General features: G+C 40.5%; 1 protein-coding gene and 1 pseudogene across 1 annotated transcript; both read left to right on the top strand.

Annotated features, from left to right (window-relative positions):
* The first annotated feature begins 179 nt into the window (after window positions 1-179).
* On the top strand, window positions 180-27,419 carry USP50 (ubiquitin specific peptidase 50). The gene is made up of 7 exons (XM_090268346.1): window positions 180-247; window positions 1,697-1,891; window positions 2,161-2,356; window positions 5,228-5,437; window positions 6,660-6,802; window positions 10,776-10,908; window positions 26,968-27,419. The coding sequence occupies exons 1-7, from the start codon at window positions 180-182 to the stop codon at window positions 27,157-27,159; spliced, it is 1,137 nt and encodes a 378-aa protein (XP_090124472.1). The 3' UTR covers window positions 27,160-27,419.
* LOC150016470 (cytochrome c oxidase subunit 7C, mitochondrial pseudogene) lies at window positions 15,070-15,260 on the top strand (annotated as a pseudogene).
* Window positions 27,420-27,989: the final 570 nt, after the last annotated feature.

Genomic DNA, 27,989 nt, shown 5'->3' with positions numbered 1-27,989 from the left:
TGATGGGCGAGGTGATGCTAAAGCAGTCGGGTACAGGCCGCATTTGGAAGGGATCCCAGACTTAACCCATTGGAGGTCCCCCAAAAGGAAAGAAAGATATTATTTAATATCTATGCAATAGATACTCCTAAAGGGTGACAGCCTGGGGCCTCCCATGGCATCGATAAATGAAAGTGACAATGACCCTCCATGGAACAGTGAGCACTTTTCAAACTGGCAGAATTGTAAGGAGAGGTACCAAGGTCAGGTAAATGTTTCATGGAGACCCAGTTTTAAAAGCTGTAGATGGAAAGTGATGATGAGAAGACAAAGATGGGGGGCTGCCTGGCACAATAGCCAAGTTACTAGAGGAAGCGGTGCATAGAGGAGGGCTCTGTGGAAGCCCACAGTGTTCCCTCCTCGGGGCAGGTCTTGCTGATTTCCCACGAATGCTCTCATTCTATAGCTTACCGCTAACCACGTCCTAGATCAGTCTCTCCTTTAAAAATATATGAGGTTACCACTTATTAACAATGGAATCTGTCACATGCTTGCATTGTTTGATCTTATCCTCACAACAAACCTATGTGGCCAAGGAGCCTTATAGACGAGAAACCAGCATAAGAGTCCTAGATCATGTAACTAGCAAGTGGCAGAGTCAGGATTTAAACTAAGCTCTACTTATTACAAAGTCTATACCCTTACTCTCTTTCCTTCTCTCTGTGTATATGTGTTTTTATATGTATGTGTATATATTTCCATATATAACATGCACTACAGATGTGCTTTTAGTGTATGTATATAAATAATACGCTCTCGATGTCATAGACATGTATGTGTATACACACATTCTTAATATATCATATATAAATCCAAATAACTTTTTAAAAATATTTTATTGTTTATTCTATTAGAATTGTCCTAATTTTCCCCCTTTGTTCTCCTCCACCAGCCCCCACCCCCCGCCCCTACTCCCTTGGGCAATCCCCACACCGTTGTTCATATTGATAGGTCATGCATATGTTTTTTGGCTACTCCCTTCACCTTCTTACAACCAGTCCCACCACCCCCCTAAATCCAAATAACTCTGGACAGATGTTAGGTAGGTAGGTACGTAAATATTCCTTCTATCTACATACCACGACACTTCCCTTAATACATTGCCATAGGCAAATGACTAAATCACTTAAACATGGTAACTCCTCTGTAACACAGGATTTACAAATAATTATACCTACTCCATAGAATTGCTGAAAGAATTAAATGGAAAATACACATTAGGTACTTAACATAGTGCCAGGCTCAATTCATGAGAACTATTACTATTATTAACTACAATCTATTGTTATTACTACTAATAATAATTACTTGCCCAGTAAAAAAGAAAATACTTTGATATTTAAAGGGAAAGTTTGTATTTTTTAGCCAAGCAATTCTAGAATTCTGAAAGGCCAATATTTTCTGTCTTCTTGCTTTGGTTTTAAAAAGAAATTTTATCTCAGCTTATTTGGCTGCAAGCACTGTTCAAAGAGTTCTGGACTAAGTAACACAATTTTAGGCTCCGGGTTTGGGTACTTCTGTCCTTGTTAGGGAATTTGTTTGGCAGAAACCTTATTAGCAACTTTTCTTTGTATTATGAGGTTGAGAGACTTAATGTCACTTGTACATATTTTGTTCCCTCAAAATGCTTTCCTTTCTTTCCCCGTGGCATCAACAGTGCAGACTGCACAGACCACAATGACACCTTTCCAGTTAGCGAGGCTGACAAGGACCAGCCCCACTTTCAGGGTGTGATTGGCCTACGGAACTTGGGCAACACGTGCTACATGAATGCCATCTTACAGTGTCTCTGCAGCATCTCCCCGCTGGTGGAATACTTCCTCTTCGGAAAGTACCTTACTGCCCTTCAAAAGTAAGACCATTGCATTCCCTGCAGTGCAGCCCCTACTCCCTGCTCCACCAAGGTGAGGTTAGGGAAAGAACCTTCTGGAGTCCCTATTAAGGACTAAACATGTCAGTAGAGGCTTAGTGCTCCAGATACTGTTTGTAGAGTGAGTCAAGTGAGAAGGTCAACCAAGAAATGAATGAAGCTTTGATTTTGGTCTGACGGCCACATGTTGGAGTGCTTAGGTACCTTCTTTCATTAAATGAGCCAGAAACATTCCCCTTCTTCCTTCCAAGGGACTGCAGTAAGGTTGCCACTGCGTTCGCCTATGTCATGACAGACATGTGGCTTGGAGACTCAGACTGTGTCTCACCAGAAATATTTTGGTCGGCTCTTGGCAACCTCTACCCAGCATTTATGAAAAAGACACAACAAGATGCTCAGGAATTCTTGATTTATGTCCTGAATGAACTTCATGAATCTCTGAAAAAGGTAAGTAGAATTAATGGCCTTGAAATAGGATAGACATTCTGCTCTATCAGCAAACTTCATTTTTCATTCCTTCATTTGTTCAGTCAATATTGCCTATTCTGTGCCAAGCATAGGTGCTGGGGGAATATTCAAGTTAGTATTTGAATAGATCTTTATTTACCAAACTTAGCTGATCATCAGAATCACTGAGGAAGATTTTAAAGACATGTACTAAGGCCCTTACTCTGGTGTTACTGAGTTTGAATGTCTGGGGCTGTCACCTGGGAAAGCTCACTTGGTGCAATACTTCCAGTGATTAGCGGGTGTGAGTACCACTCATCTAGTTCCCTTTGAAAATTACGTCTGTATGGACTGTTTTTTTAAAGTAAAAACTGCAGCCCTAGCCAATGTGGCTCGGTTGAAGCTTCATCCCATAAACCAAAAGGTTGCGGGTTCGATTCCTGATCAGGGCACATGCCTGGGTTGTGGGTTTGATTCCTGGTCAGGGTGTATACAAGTGGCGACTGATCAATGTTTCTCTCTCACATGGATGTTTCTCTTTCTCTCTCACTCCCTCTCTCTCCCTCCCTCTCTCCTTTCCTTCCCCTCTCTAAATTAGTGAGCATGTCCTTGAGTGAGGATTTTAAAAAAGTGAATATCACAGTTTTTATAAAAATATATTTCTCATGAGATATAACATACAGAACTTTACAACTTAAAATAAATGTTCTTGGTAACTACAAACCCAAGAAATATTAAATTCAGTATTAGATTACAGGACACATCTCTATACTGCAAAGTTTCATCTTCATACCAAACATGCCTAATGGAATTCTTCATTCAATTAGGACATACACTTAATAAAGCATAAAATTTCCAGTTACTAAGGGTTTTTGCCTTTATTTACTAGACTCACTGCCTTCAGCCTTGATGGGAGACCCACACTCTCCAAAGATATGTCCTTGACTCCAGGCAGTGTCCTTGTGATGTTAGCTTACCTCATCGTTAACATCCAGGAAATACTTATCATAAAAGATCACACTATAGCCATTAACCATTCTCCTCTGCAGTCCTCAGTTTCATGTTTTATTTTTACTCCTAAGAAGATATTCATGGCAATGCTTTTCTAGCCAGAGGTGAGGCGGTGGTCAAAAAATTATATGGGTCCTCTCTGTCAGCTAGTCTGAAATAATAACATTCTGGTTCCCAAGACCGAAATTGGAATTAGGGTCATTAAATTACTGTCAGGGTAGAAGACCTGAGCAGCAGGGTGTGATGAAGGAGGAAGCCAAAGTAGAGTGGTGTGCACAGCTCCAAGAAAGAGCTTACTGGAGCTAATAAATCTTCCAGGTGTGTAAAGTCACTGAAAACTCAGGGTGTGGTCCTGGCCATGTTGTTCCTGAGTACGACCTACTATAGATTCAAGTCAGGCATGAGGCTAGTTAAATCAGGCTGCCTTAAAATTTTAAGACTGCTCTTTCTACAAAGTGTTTTCTCTGAATAGACACTTCTCCAAAGAAGACATACGGGTGGCCAATGGACAGGTGAAAAGATGCTCAATGTCACTAATTAGTGTGCAAATGCAAATTAAAACCACAATGAGATATCACCTCACATCTGTCAGGTGGCTGCTATCAATAAATCAATAAACAAGTGCTGTCAAGGATGTGAAGAAAGGGGAACTCTAGTGCACTTTTGGTGGGAATGCAGATTGGTGCAGCCACTATGGAAACTTTTTCCTTTAAAAATTATAAATGGAACTGCCTTATGACTCAGTGATTCCACTTCTAGGTATATATCTGAAGAAACCTGAAACACTAATTTGAAAGAATATATGCCCCACTGTGTTCATTGGAGTATTATTTACAATAGCCATGCCATGGAAGCAGCCAAAGTGCCCATCAATAGATGAATGGATAAGAAAGCTGTGGTACATTTATGCTGTGGAATATTACTCAGTCATAAAAAGAATAAACTCTTACCATTTGTGACAGCATAAATGGACCTAGAGGGTGTTATACTAAGTGAAATAAGTCAGTCAGAGAGAGACACATACCATATAACTTCACTTATATGTGGAATCTAAAGAACAATATAAATGAATAAAGAAAATAGAAACAGACTCATAGATACAGAGAATAGACTGATGGTTGCCAGAGGGGAGGAGGGTTGTGTGTGGGACTGGGTGAAAAAGGAGAAGGGACTGAGAAGTACAGACTGGTAGTTACAAAATAGTCATGGGGATGTAGGTACAGCGTAGGGAATACAGTCAATAGTGTAATAACTATGTATATGGTGCCAGGCAGGTACTTGAAATATCAGGGAGATCACTTTGTAAAGTATATGATTGTCTAACCACTATGCTGTATTCCTGAAACTAATACAAAATAATATTAAATATAAACTATAATTGAAAAAATATTAAAATATTTTCAAAATTTTAAAATAAAAATAAAAAACATTTTCTAACAGAAGAAGTGGCTATGGTTTGTAACTTGAAGGGACTGGCAGGGAGATCAAATTCCTTGATTTTGCCTCTAGATCAGTTTGCATGACCGAAAACTCGTGTAACAGCCTCCCTGGTAACTCTCCCAGGAGACCTGGCCCTGTGTCACACTGTCATAGGCTGTCGGCTTACAGAGCCGTGGTTATGCATTTCACCAGGCTGTGGCATCATCATTCCTCAGCTTCCCTGGAGGAGAGAAATAACTGAATTATCAGAAGTCACACATAGCGTATGCTCGTAAGAAGATCTGACTGTATTTATTGTCTGAATCCACACATGGTTTCTGGTAGCAATGTAGCGTTCTGATAGCAAAAAGCAAGTCTTTCTATTAAATAATTTTTTGATAACTGGTAGCTGATTCGAGGCCAATTTGTTCCTTGATTTAGTACCACCGAAGAAGAGCATACGAGAAAAGCTCTATTCCAAGGTGCTGCCAGACGGCAATTCCCAGTGAGTCCTCCATCATCACCCGTCTGTTTGAAGGGCAGATCAGTTACAGCATCATGTGTTTAAAGTGTGAGAACTGTACCTACAGGAATGAAGTCTTTACAGTCCTCTCCCTCCCCATTCCATCTGAATACAAGTGCTCTCTTCAGGTAGGGACTCTTAACTCCTGGATACCTTTTTGTTTGGCTTCCTCCTGGCCCTAGATTTTCTTAGGGCTGTTTCCTATATTTTCTACTATAAAAGCTTTATAACTTAAAAAGAACTGGATGCCATGTTGGCATTTTATAGAAAAGTCACACACAGCCAAAAGTTACTGTGAATTCAGTTATATATCCATGTACTCAGTAAAACAGCCTTACTGTAAAATTGAGAAGATAAATGGGGTTTATTTGATCTATCATCATGGTTTGGCACATTTAGAGAAATTACACTTTCCTGCAAAAATTTGATGGCTCTTTCTTACCTCAGAGGTCTATTGGTCCATTTTGGGAACTAGATATAAAAGATTATGACTTGGTCTTGGGCTCTTATATTTTAGACAAAAGCCACGAAATGTGTTGGGAAAATAGAATGGAATCTAGTGCCTTAGTTTATCTCTTGAATTTTCTTCACCATAATACCAAAAGTAAATCTGTAAACAGAATTGGGTGCTGGTAGAAGGCAGGGAACAGTTAGGAGGCAGGGAGCAATACATTTCCTTGTAGAATAATACACATTTACTGGAACTGGAAATTAACATCCTACCACTTATTCAGAACTGGACTCGTTCTCAGATCAAACTGCTAACAATGACTGGACACAGATTCCAAAGAGTGGATGAGGTGCTGGCATGTTTGCCAAAAACAGAATATGTGTGCCTCTTCTTTTTGAGGTTAATGGTTTACGGAGCTGGGGCACGTGGCTACACTGAGGATGTCTCCTGTGGGCACAGGATCTGATGCTCTCTGTTCTGTTGGCTGGCTTTATTATGGCCACCTCAGAACCCTGGAATGTGGTCATTGTTCAGTCACCAGATTACGTTCGTGATGAGATGGATAACATAAAACAGCTGCCCCACTTGTTAGTGGAAAAATCACAGTCAGTATCATTCTGAAGTCAGCCAGAAACGTTCAAATGCTGATTAAGACATTAGAAGTGAGATGAGCACTTGGATCCATTTCAGTAACTAACGTGAGAAGGAAGCACCTCCTTCGCCAGGTAGATTTTACACCTGTCCAAGCTGCAGCTTGTGCCACTGGTCTCTCCCAGACCTGTTGACACTGAGAAGAGCGGCAAGAATAACGTTTACAGGGCTTTTCTGCAGTTCTGATATAAACAGAGTCCAGGCTACAGTGTGATCCCATTTGCTCACCGAACACTTTATCTCAACAGGACTGTCTCCAGTGTTTTTTCCAACAAGACACACTGACCTGGAACAATCAGATCCACTGTTCCTTTTGTGATACTAAGCAAGAAACAGCTTTGAAGGCCAGTATTTCCAAAGCACCAAAAATAATGATCTTTCACTTAAAAAGGTATGAATTTTGCTATTTTGTGAGCAGATTTTTTGAGCAGCTTTATCAAGCTATAATTCAAATCTATGCAATATACCCCCTTACTGTGTACAATTCATTGATATCCTATATATTACATTAATTTTTTTAAATTTGTGGTAAAATACATGTAACATAAAATTTTCCATCTTAACCATTTTAAGTGTATACTTCATTGGTATTAATTACATTCACAGTGTCGTACAACAATCAATCACCACTATTCCAAAATTTTTCGTCACTCCAAACAAAAACTCTATACCCATTAAGCAAGAACTCTCCATTTCTCATCCCCCCTAGTCCCAGGTAACCTCTAATCTACTTTCTGTGTCTATAAATTTGCCTATTTTAGTGAACTCATACAACATTTATCCTTTTTGCTGGCCTGTCTCACTTAGCAGAATGATTTCAAGGTTTATCCCTGTGTACCAGAAGTTCATTCCTTTTTATGATTGAATAATATTCCATTGTATGTATATCATATTGTGTTTATCCATCTGTTAGTGGACATTTGGCACTCACTCTGAGTGCTTTTAAAAAATAAATTTCCACCATTGCTGATTCTGATTCCATAAGTCTGAGGCAGAGTTTAAGCATTACTATTTTAATTTTTATATCCCCACACCGATTTTTATTTTAAAAACTTTCAAACCTACCAAGAAGTTGAAAACTTCTTTGATGAATACCCACATACCCTAAAATCTTCATTAGCTGATGACACTTTGCCACATTTTCCTTCTCCTCTCCTCCTTCCTTCCTTTCCTCCCTTCCATTTTATTAGCTGAACCATCTCAAGTAAGATGCAAACACCATAGCATTTTATGCTTCAATACTTCACCGTGTATCACGTGACATAGGACATTCTCCTAGTCACAACACCATTATCATGCCTAACAAATTTGACCATAATCTTATACCCCCTAAGATAGTCCATCTGTAAATTCCCCCACCTCCAAAATGTCTTCATAACTTTTTTCCAATCTAGGATCCAGTCAAAGATCATACATTGCATGTGGCTGTCTCTTTAAATCTAGAACAGCCTTTCCCTCTTTTTATATAGTCAACCATTTGTTCTGATATTGAGCCTTTGAGGAGTCCATTGTTTAGACTTGTCCCTGTTTTGGATTTATTTAATTGTTTCCTTATGGTTAGATTCAAGCTAAACTTAAAAAAAAAATTTAGCAGGAGTCTGGTGTAGGCAGTGTTGTATACTTGTCATCACATTAAATCAGGAGACACATCTTAAAACTTTGTCCCACTGTTGGTGATGTTAAGTTTGATCCCTAAGGTAAGGTAGTGACTGCAAGCTCTTGCCATTTAAAGGTATAGTTTCCCCTTTGTAATTACTATCACTCTGAACTTATGGATACTTAAACCTAATGTGTTTATTAGCCACTACTATAACTGTTCTTCTTGATGTTCAAATTGTTTAAAGCTGGCCATTGAGAGCTGCTTCAAGCCAGCTCCTGTGAGCTCATTAGTTAGTTCAGTATAATTACATGCACAAAATCCATCCTTTTTAGATGTACAGATCTATGAACTTTTAAAGTTGCACACAGACATGTAATGATCACAGCCAACATATAGACTATTTCTATCATGCCAGAAAGTTTCCTCATGCTCCTTTATTATCAGTATCTTCTCCCCAACCCAGACCCTGGAGACTTCTGATCTGATTTCCATCCTTATGGTTTTGCCTTTTCCAGGATGTCCTGTGTTATGCTGTATGTAGCCTTTTGAGTTTGGCTTCCTATACTTAGCATAATATTTCTGAGATTAGTCCATGTTGTGGCATGTTGCAGTGGTTCCTTCCTTTTTACTGATGAGTAGTAATCACACTATGAATATACCACATTATTTATCCATTCACCAGTTGATTAACTTTTGGGTTGTTTCCAGTTTGAGGCAGATGTGACTACAGCTATATAAATATTAGCATATAGATTCTTTAATGTATTTTATTGATTATGCTATTACAGTTGTTCCAAATTTTCCCCTTTGCCTTCCTCCACCTGGTACCCCATTCCCTCCAGCAACCCCCTGCCCTTAGTTCATGTCCATGGATCATACATATAAGTTCTTTGGCTTCTCCATTTCCTATACTGTTAACATCCCCCTGTTTATTTTGTACCTACCAATTTGTGTTTCTTAATCCCTGCACCTTTTCCCCCATTTTCCACCTTCCCCACAATTGATAACTCTCCAAATGATCTCCATATCTGTGATTCTGTTCCTGCTCTGCTTGTTTGCTTAGTTTGTTATTTGGATTCAATTATTGATAGTTGTGAATTTATTGCCATTTTAATGTTCATTGTTTTGATATTCTTCTTTTTCTTATATAATTCCCTTTAGCATTTCATATAATAAATGGCTTCCCCCTGGCTGGTTTGGCTCAGTGGATTGAGCGTCGGCCTGCGAGCTAAGTGTCGCTGGTTCGATCTTCCAGTCAGGGCACATCAGAGAAGGAAAACTCTGATTTCAAAAACCTCCACTGCCTTGCGGCATACCTCTTCAGGGGAAAGGCTAAGGGAGTAAACCCCGACAGAAAATCCGGAGCCGGAGTCCCTAAGGCGGTTTGACGTTGTAGTCAACACCGGCAACTCCTGCGGCGCACCTGAAGCCAAGCTGTATTGACTCCGTCTTTCCCTTGGATCCTTCAGCTGCGAAGAGAGGGGGGGTCTGCTGCATGGGCAACAGCAGACCCTCCATATCACCCTGCCCAGGCTCTGTAGCTTCAGCTTCACTGGAGAGGACACTCCAGCATCATCGTAAGATGTCGATTCAACACGGGAGGAGACAGATACCGTGTCACTCCCGAGTCGGACTGCACAGCCATTCTCGGCGGTGCAGATAGACTCTTAAGAAGCTACACCATCGTCTCTCGAGACGGACGGCTGCCGACGATAATAATGGCTTGGTGATGATGAAACTCAAGTTTTACCTTGTCTGGGAAGCACTTTATCTGTCCTAACATTTTAAATGCTAGGTTTGCTGGATAGAGTAATCTTGGTTGTAGGTCCTTTTCCTCACTTCGAATACTTCTTGCCAGTCACTTCTTGCCTGCAAAGTTTATTTTGAGAAATCAGCTGATAGTCATATGGGAACTCCTTTGTAGGTAACTCTGCTTTTCTCTTGGCTGCTTTTAAGATTCTCTCTTTATCTTCAAACTTTCACATTTTAATTATGATGTGTTTTGGTGTGGTCCTCTTTGGGTCCATAGCGCATAGATTTTTATGTGGATACAAGTTTTCATTTCTTTTCAGATGATACCTAGGCATAGAATGCTGGGTCATATGGCAGAAAGAAAGGTTTCTGACATGACAATATCTCAGACTAACCCAGAAATTCCCCTGCCTCACACCTAAAGCAGCCATTTTTTCAAAATGAACATAACTTACTTTTAAAGAAAGAAGCACCAGGGTGATTTTGACGTAGGCTCAGCTTTGGGAACTGCTGATCTATATAGCAATAAAAATGTGACAAGAGTTTCACAAAATGTTATCTTATTGAAGATATATTAAAACCACAGAGCTGGAAAACAGGACACTGTGAAGACAGCATGCACTGAAAGCAAGAAAAGGAGAGCCAAGCCAGCTTGGTTAGAGTGAGCGGCCTCAGCTGGAGTCAAGTAGCCAGAAGTTAGCAATGTGATTTCTACTCCCTCGATGCTGTGCCTGGCTTTACCCCTTCTTTCTCTCCCACTGAATTGGCTCTATACTGCCTCACGCCCTGACTCAAGCTCTTGGGCTTCTCTGGTCTCAGTTTTAACAAGGCTTGTGGATGTGGAGATTCTAAACATATGTAGATAAGAAAAAAAAGATTTGTGTACAGGTCTGCACCAAATAATCTTTCCAAGAAATTACTTTAAATGGTACTTAGAATTTATCAAGGTATGTGTATTTCATTCATGAGTTGTTCACAAACTTACTTTATATTTCACATATTTTCTCTCCAGGTTTGACATTCTGGGTACAATGAAAAGGAAACTGAGAACAGATATTCATTACCCACTCACTAACTTGGACCTGACGCCTTACATTTGTCCAATTTTTCGGAAACATCCTAAATATAACCTCTGTGCAGTGGTGGTGAGTAAAATACTACAACTATTTAAAATAACACAAATTTAAAGAAAACTATAAAATTATCTGCTTAAATGCCTACTCCTTCTACCCTTCCCTGACTTCTCCTATATATTCCTTTTTAAAAGAAAGTATAGAGACTGGAAACTCCCTGCCTTGACCTTGAAGAGTAGAGCAGTGAAAGAATAAAATGTCCTAGTCACTGCCTCCGCACTTTTCCTCCACTCAGTAGCTATTTCAGATCTAGGAACATATGCAGATTGTGCTCTGAGGCAGCATAAGTTGGTTCCAATAGCTTTATGTTGAAAAATCATGAGCTACTCTATGGCCAAAGCCCCCAAACGCTACATACATAATAGTCGCAGACTCGTTGCCTGTATACATCCAGTCCTATGTATACAGCCCCCAGAGTTCCCTTTGGCTCTTGGGCAACTCTCATCATTGAGAATTCCCAGAAGGAAAAGAAGCATGGGGTATAATTCACACCAAATCATCTACTATATGGATAGTAATTGATAATAGTAATAGCTATCATGTATTCAGCCTGGCATTATAAGTACTTAACATGTATTTTCCCATTTAATTCTTTCAACAATCCTATGGATTCAGTACTATTATTTTTAAGTCCTACGTTATAGATGAAATATCATGTGGCAATATATTAAGGGATGTACAGTGGTATGTAGAGAGAAGGAATATTTATCTACCTACCTATCATCTGTCTGTCAAGAATTACTTGGATTTCTATATGCTATATTAAGAGTGGGTGTGCATATACACATACATATATATGGCATATGTACACACTGAGACCATAATATATACACTTATTAAGAGAAAACATATGTGCATAGTCTATATGTATGTATACATGTAAAAACACACATATACATAAAGAGAAAAAAGAGAGTAAGAGCACATAAACTTTGTAAAAAAAAAAAATCTTAGTTTAAATCCAGACTCTGCAACTTAGTAGTTACATGATCTGGGACTCTTATGCCTGTTTCTTATATATTGCCTTGCAGGTTTGTTGTGAGAATTAGATTAAGTGATGCAGGCATGTGGCACAAGTTATCCTCCCCAAAGATCATGAAGACATTCACCTATATTATCATATAAAAGCTTGGTTTTAACTTACTATGGTTTTTAAAATTATACTTAAAACTGTCCGTTTTATTCATTTTCAAATTTATTGGCAAATATCCGTTTCTTTTTTCAATTATTACATCTCTTCTTTTTTTGTCCTACTGTTCTGTCTAGGACCACCAGTATGTGTAGACTGTATTGTACTGCACCCTTTTAGACTGAAAAATTTCTGCTGAAAAATCTTAGGATTGTGGGGATTCCCTTATAGTAATAAGTTGTTTTCCTCTTGCTGCTTTTTAGATTCGGTCTCCATGCACTGGATAAAAGAGCCACCTCTTGTGAGTGGCCTTGAGTATGAGATGAACCTTGTTCTTCAGCTCTGCCCTAGTCTTAGTTGTCTTTCAAATTTTTGTGATTGTCCAAGCAGGCTATTGTTTTTAACGGTTCCAAGTAGTTGAGGGTGTGACAAGACCTGTCAGCATGCCAAAGGGGAGCACCTCAGCACCCAGATTCCGGCTGATTGGAAACCACACCCTCAGGCAGCAGCTTTTAAAGTGTGCGAGTATATCCGTTCCTGTGAGACTGCAAGTGTAGGCCAGGTGACCTCAAGGTGTCCCCTGGGTGGCAGTCACAAAAACTGAGACCCCCGACTAGGGTACAAGCTCCTTTCTGGGAGATGGCGGTAAGCTGTATAAGGCAGAGGGAGAGTGCAAAGCTGGTGTCCTCCAGCCTGTGTTCACCGACAGCACTTCTGCTGGCCCTAGTTGTGTTCAAACCAGTGCCTGCCCCTCCGCCTGAAACTGCAAGACAAGCAAATAGGCCTGTTTCCCAGGAAAACAGGGTGTGTTTCACTCTGCTATCCGTGCAGTGCCCTGGGGGTGGTAGTCTGTCAAGGACTCTCCCTCCCTGCCCTGATGGGTGTGGCTCTGTTGGTTGTAGCATAAAAGGCTGCAGGGTTGATTCCCAGTCAAGGCACATGCCTGGGCTGGGGGTTCCGTTCTTAGTTGGGGCACGTGTGGGAGGCAGTCGGCCAATGTTTCTCTAGCATCGATGTTCCTCTCCCTCCCTCCCTTCTAAGCATGTCCTCAGATGAGGATAAAACAAAAAACAAAAACAAAAACAAAAAAAACCCTCCCTCTCCAACTGTTACAACCCCTACAATCCCATGAGACACAAACACACAAGCTCCTCTGGCCATGAGAGCCAGGCAATCAAGGGGAATCCCCTGGGCAGCGACCACAAAACCAGGGCACCAGATACACGTGAAAGCTCCCCTCGGGGTGATACCGGCATTCTAGGGCACGGTCAGGGGACAGTGGGAGGAAAGTGCCTACCTCTGAGATCTCTGGAAAGGATATAGCCCATAGATGTGTCTTTAACTAGAAGCCTGCCTCTTGTGGAGTTATGATGATTAGCTCATAGAGTACTTTCACAGAAATAGCTCCTGGGCATCACCTCTTGCTGTGCCTTGAGGCTGGTAGCATTTTAAGAACTTTTTTCTCTGTTGGTTAAAGTGCTATGGGACCCACAGGTATAAGCTTCTTGGGCCACCAGAACCAGGCAATGCGCTGGTGTCCCCTGGAAGCAGCTGCAGAAATTGGGGCCCCAGAGGAGGGTGTAAGTTCCTTTCTGGAAGATGCCGGTGCACCGGAGAAAGGCAGAGGGAGAGCACAAGATGGTTTCCACCAGCACAGGCTCCCTGACAGCACCTTGACTGGCCCCCAGCTGTGTGCAACCCGAACCCGCCCCCAGGCGGGAGCAAACTGGCCTCTCTCATCAAAAGACCAATTGACAACAAAGAAGCCAAGAGCACACAGTGGAGAAAGGATTGTCTCTTCAGTAACTGGTGCTTGGAAAAGTGGACAGCCACACGCAAAAGGATGAGGTAGACCTCTGTCTTACATGATATCTTACAAAAGTAACTCAAAGTGGATTAAAGACTTGAACATAAGCCCTGAAATCGTAAAACACATAGAAGGAAACGTAGGCAGCAAGCTATCTGACATTAGTCTTAGCGTTGTTTTTGTGGATGTGGCTCTAACAGCAAGGGACACAAAAGCCAAAATAAACAAGTGGTACCACATCAAACCAAAAGCTTCTGCCCAGCAAAGGAAACTGTCAGCAAAAGGAAAAGGCCATCTACTGAATGGAAAAAGATATCTGCAAATCATGAATCTAATAGGGGTTAACATACAAAATATATACAGAACTCATACAACTCAACAACAACAATAAAACAAGCAACCTGATTTAAAAATGGGCAGAGGGTCTGAATAAACATTTCTTTAAAGAAAATATACATATGGCCAACTGGCACATGAAAAAGTCCTCAACATCACTACTTATTAGGGATATGCAATTAAAACCACACTGAGATATCACCTCACATTTACTAAAATGGTTGTCATCAAAAAGACAAGAAGTAACAAGCATAGTATAGGATGCAGAGAAAAGCCCTTGTGCACTTTGGTGAATATTCCCTTAACAATTAGGAATAAGACTACCATATGACTGAGTTATTCTACTTCTGCGTATTAATCCGAAGAATACAAAACACGAATTCAAAAAGATACATGCACCTCTGTGTTCACTGAAGCATTTGTTGCAACAGCTAAGATATGAAAACAACCTAAGTATTCAAAGATAGATGAATGGATAAAAAAGATGTGAATACACACACACACACACACACACACAAAGGAATATTACTCAGCCATAAAAAGGTGAAAACTTGCCATTTGTGACAACATGAATGGATCTTCAGGGTACAATGCTAAGTGAAATAAGTTGAACAGAGAAAAACAAATACTGTATGATTTTGCTTCTATGTACAATATAAAACAAAACAAAACAGAAACAGAATCACAGAAGACAACAGATTGGTGGTTACCAGAGGGAAAGAGTTGGGGGAGGGGAGGGAACAATGAGTAAGGGGGCGTCAGTTGTGTGGTGACTGATGGAAACTAGACTTCTCCCTTTTCGCACGAAGGGGGACAAGCTCATGAAAAAAGGTCTTAGTGTGATACTGCCATTTCTTCCGCTTTCAGTTTCTGTGCCTTTTGCAGGGCTTCCAATAGCAAAATGTTGGGGAAGAGCATTTGGAGGTTCACAACCTCTGTGGTCTGTAGGAGCCACTATGAGGAGGATCCAGGGAGAATGTGACATTTTCAGTGGGAAACAAGTGGCAGTTACTAGCTATGATGACTTGGTACTTTGGATCTGGGTTTGCCACATCTTTCTTTATACGAAGATACCAATTGCTTAAAAAATAAGGATGCTTTAATTAATCCATGGAACAGATATGAAGAGGAACATTTAAAGAGGTGCGGTCTCTGAAAAATGGATCTAGTATGTTGAACTTAACATACTAGATGTGTCTGTAAATAAACTTAAGGCATGAAAAAAAAAAGAAAAAAGAATAGACTTTTGGTGGTGAGCATGATGTAGTACATATAGATGTCAGATGATAATGGTGCACACCTGCATCCAGTGTTATACTGTTACAGACCAATGTTGCCTCAATAAAAACAAAAAACCCTTTCTTCCCTCTGGGAGATACCTGTCCTCTGTATTGCAACCTCTGGGACGACGGCACCCATTGGCTGGAATGAAGCCCGGGGAGAATGCGCGGAGGTGGGGACCCGGGAGAGCGAGCCAGAGGGAGAGCATGAAGATGAAGCCTGCCAGGCAGCAGGCCCTTAGACTTGATGCTTGCCCCTCAGGCCAGTGCTTTAAAATTAGCAAATTAACCTCATTCACATAATGCCTGCTGCTTTATTCACTGAGCAGTGGGGCAGGTGAGTCTGAGATCGCTAGAGCTTTAGCAGTCGTTCCTCATATCCTCGTGGGTCTCAGGAATATGAACTCCAGCCCTGCTGGTTTTTCTGTGTTTCCTGGGAGGAGGTGAGCTCAGGTTCGAAGTCACCAGAGTGAGTATCCTTTTTTTCTTGATTTTAAAGGGAATCATTAAGAGTAGTGCTTGCTGTAAGCTTTTAGGAGCTACACTGTATCAGGTTATGAGTACTTCCTTCTATTCTGGTTTTTTGATAACAGTTTTTGTGCGTTTTGTAAAGGTGTTCACGTTTATTAAGTCTTTTTCCCCCACAATAACATAGATGTTATGGCTCTCTTGAAGCCTTTTTAATCTGTTAATATGGTCAATTACATTTATAGATTTTTCTAATTTTATTACCCTTACATTGCTGGGATCAATCCATTTGGTCATTATTTATTATCTTAGATATATTTTGCTGGATTTGGTTTACTACATTTTAATATTTTTGCATCTACTGTATATTCTTGAATGGGAGTGATCTGTGCTTTTCTTTCTTGAATTGTCTTGGTCTGATTTGGGGTTATATCGACCTCATGAGTTAAAGGAGCTTTTCCCCTTCTCTTCTATAGAAATTTCTGTAGTTTGCTAATAAAAAGTTTCTTGAAGGATTGATACAACTCACCTCTAAACCCATCTGGGTCTGCTATTCCCTTTGAGAGAAGATTTTGAACTACAGGCACACCTTTGTTTTCTTGTGCTTTGATTTATTGTGCTTAACAGGTGTTGTGTTTTTTATTAACTGAAGGCGAGACCCTTCTCCACCTGCGAGAAGATTATGACTTGCTCTATTGTGAGACTTGCTTTATCATGACACTTGCTTTATTGCAGTGGTCTGGAACAAAACCCACAAGATCTCTGAGGTATGCCTGTACTGATGTTATTACTTTAATATTTGTAGGTCTATTCAGGTTTTTTATTTTCTTCTTCCATCAGTTTGGGTAAGTTATAGTTTTCTGGTTACTTCTTGGTTTCATCAGTTTTCAGTTTGCTGGCAAAACTTTTTCAGGCTATTAAAACTGTTTTTAAATTTCTGCTGGACCTGTAGATATAACACCTTATTTCATTTCTGATTTTATTTATTTACCATTCATTGCTTGTCTCTTTTTTAAATCAATCTGAGTATTGCTGATTATATTCTTTTTAAAAAAACATGCTTTATTGATTATGCTGTTACAGTTGTCCCAATTTCTTTTCCCTTTGTTCCCCTCTGCCCAGTGACACCCCTCCCTTCAGTTGTTCCCCCCCGCTTAGTCCATGCCCATTGGTTGTGCATATAGTTCTTCTCAACATCGTCCTATCTACTCCACTCCCTCCTACTATGCTTCTTAGTTCCTGTACCATCTCCCTCCCTTTCCCCCTTCCCCCTCCCTGCTGACCTCCCCCCATAATGTTCCCCATACCTATAATTCTTTTTCTACTCTGGTTGCCTACTTAGTTTGCCTTTGTTTCGATTTCCTAGCTTCTGTTGTTGGTTGTTGTGATACAGTTTTCATTTTAATGTTCATAACTTTGATCCTCTTTCTCCTAAACAAGTCCTTTAACATTTCGTTTAACAGTGGTTTGGATCTGATGAACTCCTTCAGTTTTACTTTGTCCTGGAAGCACTTTCTCTGCCCTTCTATTCTGAATGACAGCTTCACTGGATAGCGTAATTGTGGTTGTAGGTTTCTGTTTTTCATTACTTTGAATATTTCTTGTCAGTCCCTTCTTGCCTGCAGAATCTCCTTTGAGAAATCAGCTGAGAGTCTTATTGGGACCCCTTTGTATATAATTCTCTTCTTCTCTCTTGCTGCTTTTAAGATTCTCTCTTTATCCTTAATTTTTGACATTTGGATTATAATGTCTCTTGGTGTGGTTCTCCCTGGGTCCAGTTGTTTTGGAACTCTTTGTGCTTCCTGGACCTGTAAGTCTATTTCCTTCCCCAAGTTAGGGAAGTTCTGCTTCATTATTTTTTCACCTAATTTTTCAATTTCTAGTTCTTCTTCTTCACCTTCTGGTAATCCTATGATTTGGATGTTGGCCTGCTTATAGCTGTCCCATAGGTTTCTGAGCCTCTCCTCATTTTCCTCACTTTTCGTTTCCTCTTTCTGCACTGGTTGACTGTTTGTTCCTTCCCTATGTTCTGATTTGTTGATTTAATCCCTGGTTTTCTTTCCCTCACCACTTGTTTCATATGTGTTTTTGTTCATTTCAGCAGGACTAGCCTTCATTCCTTCCCCATCTTGTTTAAGATCTGCTGTTAAGTCTGTAAGCATTTTTATAAGCAAAGCTCTGAACTGTGCCTCAGAAAGATTTCCTATCTGCTGCTTCGTTAGATTAGAAATTTGTTGTCTGGTCGGCTGCATCACTGGGATCTCTATCATGATCTGTGCCATCCTGACTGTTTTATGTTTAACTTTGCTTCCTGGGCGGGGCTGTCACACCTCCTATGCTATAGGGGTCGGAGCCCCATGCACTCATTACAACCAGGCAATCCTTCTCACCATGCTGTGGCATTTTCTGTGGGGACATGTGTCCAGGATGGATTTTTGCCGTTCACTCTCTGCTGAGAGACCAGGAGCCTCCTCCTCCATCACCACGCCCTTCGGCCCTCACAGTCTGAGGCAATGGGGGTCTGCCTTCCCCGGCATTGGAATCGCGAGCTAATGGGTCTGGTCTGCAGCCAGGGGTGCTCCCCAGACACTTCTTGTCTCCCCTTAAATATGGGTGTCTGTGCTTACTGCTGTCCTGCCGTCGTTCCCGCTGCTGCCCCTGCCAGCACAGCTTGACCTCTCTTCCCCAGCTTCGCCCCTCCTACCTGTCTGGACAAGCACCACTCATTTATAACTTCATACGTTGGACTTCCATTTATTTTTTGGAACTTCTGGTTATTTATGGTTTTGCGGTAGTTGTATTCCTTCTTAGTTGTGGAGGGAGATGGAGCATGTCAGTCTAGGCCTCCATCTTGGCCTGAAGTCTCCTCTGTTTATATTCTTTAAGCCTCTTCGAAGGACTAACTTGTCTTTTTGATGCTCCTTATTACTGCTTTGTTTTCTTCTTTATTGGAACTTATTATTTCTTTCCCTCTACTTTCTTTAGATATATTCTTTATGTGATAAATTGGATGCTTAGTTCATTAACACTCAGCCTGTCTTTTAGATGTAAGTATTCTCTAGATACCACTTTCACTACCTACCACCTTTTAAGTTAAAGAACATTTCAAACATACATAAAGAGAGAGGACAGTGTAATGAACCCTCACGCATCAATCAGTCAGCTTTATAGATGTGCTATTGACTCATCTATAACACTGACCCTAGTCTCCTCCTTGCACTGTATTATTTTAAAGACAGTCACAGACATTACTGCATACCATGTTTTGATACAGTATTTTCATTACTGTGTCTTTCTAAGTTTTTATAATTTGTTCTGATTTCTTATTTGCTATAAAAATTTACTTATATGTTTTTTTTTAAATATCTGAAAGTATAAGAATTTGGAAGGGGGATATCTTTTTGTATTGACTGCTAATTTTATTGCATTGTGTTCAAAGATTATATAATTCTTTTACATTTGTTGAGACTAGTATATTTCTATCTATTAGGAGCCAAGTTGAAGTTAACTTCTGTTGTTCAAAGTTATCTCTATACTATTGTTTTAATCTGTTTGACTAATTGATAGTTGAAAGAAATGTGTTGAAATATTTTTTCTTGACTTCAAAGGGAATAATCAAGAATGATGCTTGCTGTAAATGTGTAGTAGTTATACTTGATCAGGTTATGGATACGTCTGTCTATTCTAGTTTGCTAACAGTTTTTGTGCATGTTTGTGAAAGTATCACTTTATTAAATCAGTTTTTTAGGTGCTATGGCTCCCCTAAATCCTTGTTAATATGTTAGTATGGTCAATTATATTTATAAAGGTTCTAATTTTACTACTCTTGCATTGCTGGGATGAATAGGATTTGGTCATTATTTATTATCTTAACATAAATATATTTCTAACTTTATATGTGTGTGTGTGACACACACACACACACACACACACACATACACACACACACATATATAAAAGCAGCATAGAGTAAGTATATACCATTATGGTGGTAGCTGTCAAAATTTCTCTCAAGTTCTCAATTTTTTAAAGAAAAATTTAAATGAATCTATTTGTTTAAATTGCACAGCAGTTTAGAATGCTAAACTTTTTGGTATAGTAAACCCTTTTTTATTATAAAATGACTACCATTTATGATGCTTTTTGTCTTTAAATCCATTTTAATTGATGTTTATATAGCTTCTCCAGCTTTCTTTTGATAGTATCTACCTACTGTATCTTTTCTATCCCTTTCAGTTCAACCTTTCTGAGTTCTGAATGATAAACAGTGTAGCACAATGAATGGTATTTTAAAATTTCTGTCTGTTAATCTGTCTAGTGAGTTTCCATATATTTCAATTCCTAATAAATTTGGATTTGTTTCTGTTGCCATCTTGTGTGCTTTAAGTCAATCTGATTTCTCTAGCCATTCCCCCTTTTTTCCTTGCCTACTAATAAATTGATGGTTGTCTTTGTTTTCCTTTTATAACTTTTGAGGGTATACATTTTATTTATTTATTTTTACGTCCCTGCCCCCAATAATCACCACACTGTTGTCCATGTCCCTGAGTCCTTTTTCCTTTTTGTTCAATCACTACACCACTAATGCCCCTCACTAGCTGTCATCTGCCCTCCATCTATGAGTCTGTCTCTGTTTTGTTTCTTCATTCATTAGATTCCACATATGGATGAAATCACATGGTATTTGTCTTCCTCTGACTGGCTTATTTCACTTATCATCATGTTCTCCAGGTCCACCCATGCTGTCACAAAGGGTAAAATTTTCTTTTATATGGCTGAGTAGTATTCCATTGTCTTTTGTTTGGAGGCATTCCGTACTTCCTGTTTCCCCTTTTCCTACACTATGCACCTCAGTTTTTTTTTTTTTTTTGTGTGTGTGTGTGTGGTTACTACTAGATTTATGAAAATGAAGTTTCATATATATGGTAGTCTTTTTTCCATCCTTATTTGTAAACTCAGACCTTTTCTCTCTCCCTTTTATGTTTTGTTGTCATAAATTATCCCTGTTTATGCTGTGAATTTGTTGGTGATCTTACTCGCAGATTTGTGACCTTTTGTTCTTTATTTCACACTCCTGTACCGTGTGTCCTTGCCCAGGTCTCCCGGCTCTGCTGCAGCTCCTGCAGGAGTGCCCACCAAGTCTCTCTGTTCCTCCAGGCTGAAGGGGGTGTCAGCCCCCACCAGCATCCTCCCCTCTCTGACAGAGTCCTGCATGAGCTCCTGGCTGCCAGGCTGTGTCCCTGGCTTACATCAGCGCCTCCCCTTCTCACTTCCCCCTTTTGCTCCACTTGCTCACCTTTAGATGTTTCAGTATGTGGATCTCTCAAGTGTATTTGTGCAGTGAGCAGGAAATCCTTTGTTGAGTTATGGTTGTTCAAATCGTTCTTAATTCAAGGGGAGAGACCAAGGGGATCTCTCATGCTGCTATTCTTCTGATGTCACTTGGTTTAGGTTTTTGTTATTATTATTTTACCTCTGGGCTTGGGGCCTTTTGGTGGGCATCACAGTGAGCTGAGGCTAGCTGCCAATTGTGCTGGACTTGTGGCCACTTAGTTGAAGCTACATTTCCAGTCAGTACTTGCCACACCCTGTGACAGGCTTGGAGCCACCTGATGGGAATTACAATGAAAGTAGAGACTGGTCATTGCTTGTGCTGGGATTCAGCCACTTAGCAAGAGGTACAAGGCACACTGAGGCCAGCCACCGCTAGTTTGGCATTTGTGGACCTTTGTGAGAATTTAGGAAAGTCCATAGCATGAGCCAAGACAGGCTGTTTGTATGCAGCTCAGGATGGCACACAAGTTGGATGGGGTGGGATCTCAGGGAATCACCAGGGTGGGGTAAACAGTGTTAGCCAGGTTAATGGAGAGCAAAGATTTCATGCCTACCTGTACCTGCTAGTTGGGTGGGAACCAACAAAGGAAGATGGCACCTGCCACCTTTCTGTCCCCAGAGAGTCGTCCTGACCCCTGTCTCTCCAGCCCTGGTCCTGAAGCTAGTCAATTTGGTTCCTCCCTGTATGCCCCCGGCACTTTTCCAGCTTGCACCCCGCACTGGAGCTAAGAGCGAGTGAGTCTGTGAGCTAGCAAGTCGATGCGCGGCCCTTCAAGAGGAATGCCTGGCACTCCAGAAGCCCTTCATCTCACTCACATGCACTCCCCACTAGTTTGCATAGCTAGATGTTAGGGGGACTCTTCATCCTGGCATGATGCCCTGGGTTGGGGATCTTGGTGAAGAGCTGGGACTCCTTCCCAGGGGGGACTTCCACAGCTGAGATATTCTTCCTGACTCAGAATTGCCACACCATGGGTTTGGGACCTGCCTGTTCTCTGTCATCACCCCTCCTACCAGTCTTGATATAGCTTCTTTTATATCCTTAGTTATAGGAATACTGTTCAGCTAGTCTTCAAATGGTCCTCAAAGATGGTTATTGTTTAATTTATACTTCTGATGTGGTCATGGGAGGAGGCAAGCAGACTTTATATACTCCACCATCTGGACTGGAAGTCCCACTTATGTCTTCTTATTGGAACATTTAGTACATTTACATTTATTGGTAGGTATTTCGCTTTGTTAAGTTTTTTGTGGTTGTTTTTGTTGTTCTCTGTTGCCTTCTTCTCTTGATCACTTTCCTTTTGATTTGCTGGTTTTGTTTGGGTTCCTCTGTGTGTGTGTGTGTGTGTGTGTAATTTTGAAGGCTTTTGATTTGTGGAGATTATGTATATCTATATATCTATCCACCTAGTGTATCTATAGCAGTCTACTGTAAGTTAGCAGGCATTTAAGTTCAAACACATTCTTAAAGCGCTACATCTTTATTCCCCCTAACGCTTTATGTTCTTGGTATCATGTTTTATCTTTTTGTTTTGTGTATCCCCTACTTACTGTAGTTATAGTTAATTTTGCTACTTTTGTCTTTTAGCTTTCATAATAGTTTTAAGTGGTTGATTCACTGTGTTCATTATATATTTGCCTTAATCATGAGATCTTTTCTTTCCTGAATTTTCTTATTTATGGTTATGACCCCCTTTTTTGGCATAAAGAAGACACTTTAACATTTCTTATAAAGTTAGGTTAGTTGTGGTGGGTGGACTCATTTAGTTTTTGCTTGTCTTGGGAACTCTGGATCTCTCCTTCAATTCTAAGTGATAACCTTTCTGGTATAGGTTGCATGTTCCTCTCTTTCAGTACCTTAACCATTTCTACCACTTTTTTTTCTGGCCTGGAAAGTTGCTGCTGAGAAATCAGCTGATAACCTTATGGGGTTTCCCTTGTATGTGACTCGATTCCATCTTGTTACCTTCAAGATGTATCTTTATTCTTAACCTTTGCCATTTTAATTACAGTATGTCTTGTCCCTTTGGGTTCATCTTGTTTGGGGCTCTTTGTGCTTCCTGGACCTCAATGTCTGTTTCTTTCCCCAGGTTAGGAACGTTTTCAGCCATTATTTTCCCAATTATACTATCTGCCCCTTTTTCTTTCCTCTTTCTGAAATCCCTAAAATGCACATTACAGAGCTTGATGCTGCCCTGATTGGGTGATTTCCACATTATTTTCTTACAGGTCACTAGTCCATCTTGTACTAATCTATTGTTGATTCCTCTTAGTGAATTTTTTATTTTGGTTATTGTATTCTTCATCTCTGATTGGTTCTTTACTATATCCTATTGAAGTTCTCTGAGTACCTATATTCTACTCTCAACTCTTTTGAGCATCCTTATAAGCATTTCTTTGAATTCACTTGCAGGCACATTATTTATCTCCATTTCATTGAGTTTTTTCCTAAAGCTTTTTTTTCTTGTTTCTTCATTTGGGGCAAATTCTTCTGTCTCCCCATTTTGTTGGACTTTTTGCGTTTCTTCCAATGAGTTAGAAGTAGCTCTCTCTCAAAAAGTGGCTGAGTGTGCTGGGTGACTTTGATAGTGCAGTTGTAATCAGGGCAGGTATGTGCGGTGCTTGGTATGCCTCCTGACCAGAAGGAATGGGTTCTAGGCACGGAAGGCTGGTGTGCACACACGTATGGCAGCTCCTATTGCTCTGGCTGTCCTCGACCTGAATGGCATCAAGGCAGGGCAGCCTTATGAGTGTGCCTCTCCTTGCCCCTCTGATCTGAGTGGGGCTGCCTGCTGTGCACAGTCTGCCCTGTTCTTTTGTCTGTTGCTCAGCCAGGTTTGAGCAGGACTTCCACGAGTGTGAAACAGCAGTGCCCTATTACTTCCTCTCCCTCTGGACAGGGCAGCTGTGTGTGGGCGTGTCAGTCCTGCTTATGCTCGCAGTGGTAGCCCACTAGTTCTGCAGTTTCTCCAGATGAGGCATCCCTACAGGGTCAGCAGCAGTACCACCCTATCTTTGTAGTTTCTCAGGAGGGAGCAGCTCTGCCTGCAGGTACTGCAGCACTTCGCTCGTTCTGCACTCTGGTGGTGGGGGTGGGTCCTGTGTGTGCACCCTGCCAACCCAGGGGGATCGATCTCCAGGTTGAGGGGTCCTGTACACACACTGTGGCACCCTGCCTTTCCTGTTGGAATGGCTGGGGATGCACTAGAGCGGCCCTGCAGGTCGACCAGAGCACCTGGCTAGAACTCCCTCTATCCAAGCACAGGGTAAAGGGAAACGACAGCAGTCACTGGTTTCTCTGGTTCTGTGAGTTCCCTCAGCTCTGGAGAGCTCTTGCAGTTCCCCTACCCCCTCTTTCATTTGTCCTGCAGAAGCTGTTCAGTTGGCCCTCAGCCCTCTCTCAGGAGGAATGGATCTAAATATTGGTGTATTCTGTGTTCTTGGGAAGTGGCAAGCTCAGCACCCTTTTATTCCACCATCCTGGACTCGCCTCTCTACACTAAATTTTAAATTTGGAAGTAGTAGATTTTTCATTTCTGAAAGTTCTATTTTTTTTTTTTTGTTAGTTTCCTTCTGTCATTTGTAACGTTAAATGTACTTTGTAGACTCTATTTGATAATTCCGTTCTCTAAAGTCCTTGGGGGTTTAATCTTGGCACTTACTGCCTTCTGACTTACTCATGGTGAATTGTTTCCTTGCGTGTTCTGTAATTTTGAATAGTGAGCTAACATCACTGGGGTTATATGTGGGTATCCTGTGCAGCCTGAATTATGGTGCATCAGTCCAGAAAGTAATTTCTTTCCTTCTGCCAGGCACCCAGAAAATACTTCTCACATAGAATCTCAGAATTCTGAAACCACAAACAGTCTGTGGTAACAAATTCCTAGAAACAACTTTTATGCTCTGCACCCACAGCCTAAGCTAAGACAGGCACTTAAGGATGGGATGCCCCCTCCCCCCCAGCTTATCCTTTTATTGAGTGTAATCTCTTTAAGAATCCTGGCTATGTCTATGGACCTCAATCCAACTCCTCTCCTTGCTGGGACCTAAGCCTTTATCTTGTGTCCTTGTGTGACCTTTAAAACTGAAGCACCTTGGTTACAGGTTACAGAGACCAGGAATTATCTTTACCCTGAGGCAGTCACAGCATTAACCACACATCATGCTGCTCTTATTTCCTCTGGTTCTGGCCCTTGGGGTTCACTCTTCCTAAAAAAATCTTTAGAGTCAGCCATACAGTTTGAAGGGTATTTACCATGTTTTATCCAGCATTCCTTACAGTTTTATAACTAAGGCTCTCAGACTACCTAATTATCTCCCATAATTTCCGGGAACAGAAATCTAGTAAAATACTCGACAGTCTTCTGTGTCATTTTTTTCACATTAAATCATCAAAGCTGAATACTGTACTCCAGTTCTGTTCTGTCTAATCACTTTAGAACACGGCTTCACTGTCTGGGCACTACTTATCCACCAGATGCTTTGTTTTTCTCATTCAAATTACATCACACTATTATGGGAACCATTTTATAAGGAAACTGAAGCATGTCAACATAAGGTCACATGGCAGGGACCAGGAACAGGTCTTCTAATTGTCAGCTTTGGAATATTTCTCTAACACGTCAGGGCAGAGGAAGAGAAGAGGAAGGTCTAAGGGAACATTTAATAAGTACCCCCCTGTGCTAGCTCTATGAGATACCTGACAATGGCTATATAAGACCAATCTTATTACCCCATTTTAATAGATGACGGAATTAAAGCTCAGATTTAGACCTGAATTCAGGCAAAATTGACTACAAAAAAAACATTTTCTTCCTTTTAACACCAGCAAGCAGCAACTTATTCTGTTAAAGGCCAGGCTGTAAATGTTTTAGGCTTTGCAGGCCACATGGTCTCTCCTGCAACTATTTTACTGTTGTAGTGTAGAAGCAGCCAGTGAAAAACATAAAAGAATGAGCATGGCTGTTTTCCCACAACACTTTATTTAAGGACATTAAATTCTCAATTTCATAGACTCATCACATGCCACAAAATATTTAATTTTTTTCAACCAAACGAAAATATTTAATGCATTCTTAACTCACAGGCCATACAAAAACAGGCTGCAGACTGCATTTGGCCCAGAGACAAATCGTTTTGTCAACCCCTGCTCTACACTGTGCCACCTTCTGAGAAGTGAGGCTCCCTCGTGTCTTTGGGTTAGTGAAGACGAAGGGAAAGAACTAACAGGCTCTCGAGGGGACTGTTGCTGCACACCCCTCACGCTGTACGGTAGCAATTGTAGCTGTAGAAATGTCTTGTTCCAAGATTAAATTTCTTTTTTCATGTCTATTTTAGCCTATCTTCAAAATTAAATTATAAGCTTTTTTAGGAAAGATAACTATCTTCTTACTTTTAAATTCCACTTGATGTTTAATAGTCTATATATAGTAAGTGCTCGGTAAGTATTAACTTGTAAATATTAGTCAAGTACTATCCTATTTCATTCACAGATTCTGTTAAGTAGTCAATGGGTACAATACGTTAAGTAGTTCAATAAAGTGAACAATATAGGTCAGGCTATATGTATGAATATCAACTTAACACAATTATCATTTCTTTTTAATTTAGTATAAGGGACTATGAAAAATACTTCTTGGCCCTACCTTCTTTTCCTCCTCCTCCCAATATTAATTATTAGAAGTGAATACTAAGTCTGACATTCCTTTCTCCCCTAGAACCACTTTGGTGATTTGGATGGTGGCCACTACACTGCTCTCTGCAAGAACTCAGTGACCCAAGCCTGGTTTAGCTTTGATGACACGCGCGTCAGTGAGATTCCAGATACTTCAGTGCAAACTGCTACAGCCTATCTCCTGTTCTATAGCTGCCAGCCCTTTTCTATACCTATAGAAAGATGCATGAACTAGCAAAACGGTGTTTCCTGAAAGCTGCAAAACAAGCAATCAGAAACCAGTACTTAAGTTTTGCTTCGTTAATAAATTCTTGCAACTTACCTTGTATTGCTGACATTTTTCTTTCTGGCATATTGTGCAACTTTATGTAAGTCAGACTACAGCCAAGAAGGTGGGGGCCTGGCACTCTGAAAAGCAGCATGAAAATAATGCACTGCCACTGGCTTAGAAGAGTGCTGCAGGTTATGCGTAAGTACAAGTTTCAGAATTCAGTGTTTATTGGGGGGGGTTTTTATCATAAACCATCTCATATATATGTACTTACATACATCCAACAAATGATTTTCCGGAGGTACTTAATGGAACAAAATAACTTCTGTTCAAGTGGCTCTGTGAGCTTAAGAATGTGATTGGTATATATTTAATTGATAGATAATTTAGCCAAGAAACTGTTAGATTAATTGCTGAACACGAAAAGCTGTCAACTTCACCATTCAATACTCATCCTTTCATCTTCTTGGGAGCCCACTATTGGTGACATCTTTCAGAAGCACCTTGTGTCTTTATATGGCATGTGTTATGTGCAATGTGTTAACTGACGTCATGTGTAGCAACTGATTCCCTGAGGTAAACGATAATTCCTAAGCTCCTCTATTTCTTTGAATATATTACTTTGTGAAGTTGTGGTTCATAATGCAGCTCATTTTGCAGTCATGCCTGACTCCTACTCCTTTTTACCTTAATCCTTAGAATTCTACTACTCTTGATAGAATGAATCTTGGTATTGTATCTTCCTATGACTCCCAACTCAGAATTGTAAGTGCTACATGCAGTCTGGGTCACAC

Source organism: Furipterus horrens, unplaced genomic scaffold, assembly GCF_987537825.1.
Source record: "Furipterus horrens unplaced genomic scaffold, mFurHor1.1.pri manual_scaffold_3, whole genome shotgun sequence".
Taxonomy (NCBI): domain Eukaryota; kingdom Metazoa; phylum Chordata; class Mammalia; order Chiroptera; family Furipteridae; genus Furipterus; species Furipterus horrens.
The sequence above is the reverse complement of the archived record's forward strand: the minus strand, read 5'-3'. Positions and strand labels throughout refer to the sequence as shown.

Bases quoted from the DNA above. Each gene is read 5' to 3' on its own strand.
- USP50 (XM_090268346.1), top strand. From the start codon at position 180: ATGACCCTCCATGGAACAGTGAGCACTTTTCAAACTGGCAGAATTGTA. The intron at 5,438-6,659 runs GTAGGGACTCTT...TTATCTCAACAG, and splicing joins AATACAAGTGCTCTCTTCAG to GACTGTCTCCAGTGTTTTTT. The intron at 10,909-26,967 runs GTGAGTAAAATA...TTTCTCCCCTAG, and splicing joins ATAACCTCTGTGCAGTGGTG to AACCACTTTGGTGATTTGGA.